The sequence below is a fragment of the Lottia gigantea genome (genome assembly GCF_000327385.1).
Source record: "Lottia gigantea unplaced genomic scaffold LOTGIsca_1, whole genome shotgun sequence".
Lineage (NCBI taxonomy): Eukaryota > Metazoa > Mollusca > Gastropoda > Lottiidae > Lottia > Lottia gigantea.
In genome coordinates this window covers 3,538,793-3,541,583 of record NW_008706746.1, presented here as the reverse complement: position 1 = coordinate 3,541,583, position 2,791 = coordinate 3,538,793, and the positions used below count along the sequence as shown (strand labels likewise).

At 34.3% G+C, this 2,791-nt stretch overlaps 1 protein-coding gene across 1 annotated transcript; it reads right to left on the bottom strand.

Annotated features, from left to right (window-relative positions):
* Positions 1–716: 716 nt before the first annotated feature.
* Positions 717–1,613, bottom strand: LOTGIDRAFT_152109 (hypothetical protein; the record flags this gene model as incomplete). Its single annotated transcript, XM_009045577.1, has 1 exon — positions 717–1,613. The coding sequence occupies one exon, from the start codon at positions 1,611–1,613 to the stop codon at positions 717–719; it is 897 nt and encodes a 298-aa protein (XP_009043825.1).
* Between the last annotated feature and the right edge of the window lie 1,178 nt (positions 1,614–2,791).

Here is a 2,791-nt window from a genome sequence, read left to right as displayed (position 1 = left end):
AGATTGTATTTGTTCAAACTTATTCCTATCTCTCACAAACCTCACTAACAAAAAATCCGTACAAGCATGACAATTCCGTTAATCAAAACCTCATCCACAGTATTGTAAAATCGAGAGTAAAAGTTGTGTGATAGTAGACTCCTCCAAAAAGAAGTACCATCAGGTGTTTCAAAAAGACTAAGCATTGTCTGCTTCGCGCGCGACACCCGCCATAAGCACAATGATAAAAACCATGAGATACAACCAGATCAATTCAGGCCTGACCAATCAAATCAGCCAAAATGTCAGAAACAGATTAATTGTATTTATAAATGAGTTCTGCTTAATGACAAAATGACATTTCCTAAATGAAAGTTTGTGTGTCAATTAACTTTGTTTCAGCAATTTCAAGTTAATACTCGACCTCTATCTAGGAAGTCCTCATAAAGAGAACATGCCCTAGCATAGCGGATGAGCTGCGAAATGTAAACTCCATGAGCTGGTGATAAGCTTTCCATGAAAACATTCAACAGACCGATTGAATTTGAAATTGATTTGTTTACTCTTCGTTTTTTTTCTTAGAAAAAGTAAGATATGTGTTTACAGACTTATCTCCCTTTATACTAGAAAGCCCTTTCAGTAGATTGTAAAACACTATTTCATTTTATTTCAGTGCATGATTTTATTAATTCATGTTGTAATGGTTGATACTAATGATGATGTTTTATATATTTATACTATACGTAACTTTCGTTTTGAAGAATGGATATGAATTTCTTGTCTGTTACCATTGTTACAAAATTGTTGGGCACACAATCAAGCACATTGTTGTCACGAGGCACATCATGTTCATTTGGTTTAACACGATCACATGCATAATCACGTGTACTCGAATCAGAACCGTGTATAGTTGCAATGCGGTCATTGTTGTTCATGTTTTTATAACTTCTAATAGCATTTCTTCGGCTTCCATTCACTGGTTTACCATCCTCACACACTATTGAATATTCGCTAGGAATTATGTTGCTTTTCACATTTGTATTAGTTGTCACTGGACTTAATAGACGCGTGTCACATGTGACGGAGTCTGATTCGAAAGTTACCCGCTTTTCAGGTGGACATATTTTACCAATTTCGATATTTTCTGCTTTTTCGATATTTTCAGTATCAATACTTTGTCTCTTCAAATTTATTTTATCGAAGTTAATGGAGGCCCGAGGTGGCAGAGCTATGTTAATTACAGGATTCAATGCCAATTTTCCTATGATAGAAGTAGGTGACTTGGGTTCGATACCTTGGACACTGTGTACTAACTTCGCTATTTCTGACTTTCTTGATTTACGTTCAATCAAATGCCGTTTTCTTTCAAATGTCCTTATGAAATTGTCACCTTCTTTGATTTTATCCTCTGCGCTTCTCTTTTTCTTGGTGTAAATTCCCAATAAACCTATAATTCCTACTCCATAAACTAGAACGACCGCTACGGTAAATTTCATGGCACCTTCATAATCATAGTTCATCGAGCTCTCAGGCAGACAAGTGATATTACTTTTCGGACCGGAAGCCATCAATTCTGAGTACGTTCCATTTGCGTTCACCTTATACACACTGGTAGCATTTCGTACAACATTCATTGTTTTAGATCTGAAATATATTGCAATCCGCTTTACAAACCAAACTATTTTCAGAGGGCCACTACTTTACTATTCCACATTTGGCCACATTTTAGCATATAAGAGTTCAACCAAAGATTGTATATATGCACATTCTTTTATGCAAGTATGACGAACTGTTAAGGGAACTCAAACCTGAATGTGGATCGATATCGAAAATGGATTCCATTTCGTATTATGTTTATGACAATAAGTTCATCATTTTGTTCCTCATGTAAATTTAAGCATTGGAAATAAGTGCTGTATGTAATATTTGTAGTGCTGGAAAGATCTGCACTCCACATGTTGCATAGCGAAGACAAACATAGGTCATATCCACAACTGCCACCAATGAAACATATTAGGCCAAAATATACTGGCATCAGTCAGTTCTTACCTTCAACTGCTCTGTTGGTTTTCGTCCATTACAATGTCCCGTTGATTTTTTTCATTTGATCTGTAAGACGATATAATTCTATAGTAGCGTGTTATGTTTCTACACTAACAATATAACATAATCATCATAAAGACAATTACATATTTAATAGAATATGATTAATGAACCGTTAAACAACGAACTATTCTAGCAAAACATTTCGTTTACGGTGTACTCAATTAACACAAAACAAACATATTCGACAAGTAAGCTGGTAAATACAATATTAAACTACACGTACTTTTATCCCACATAGGTAACTATCATTGTATTGGTCAATTACAAGTAGCCTAGCTGTTTCGTGATTTATTTGCGAGTTACTTTTGGATTTTAATTCATATAGTTTGTATTTTACAGACACCATTATCAAGAAGACTTCAGGTATAATCCCCCGAGATTAACCTTTATCTATAATAAAGAGTCTAAACCCCAACCCAGCGCAACAACTCTAATAATAATTTTACCAATATATTTTTTGAAGCGAAGACATTTTCAGGCTTTAACATAAGAATTAACCTAAAGAAAAAAAAATCGGAGAAATTTGCACAGTGCTTTTCTTCCATAAAAGAAAGATAGCTTACCAATGTAACATACGCCCAATAACAGCTGTCAGAAGTGACAACAAAATATTTAGTGGCTTAATAATGAATTTTCAAATAATCTTAAATTCATTTTTAAGTCAGGGCAAAAACCTGAAACAGTTCATAAAATTATCATCAAATTC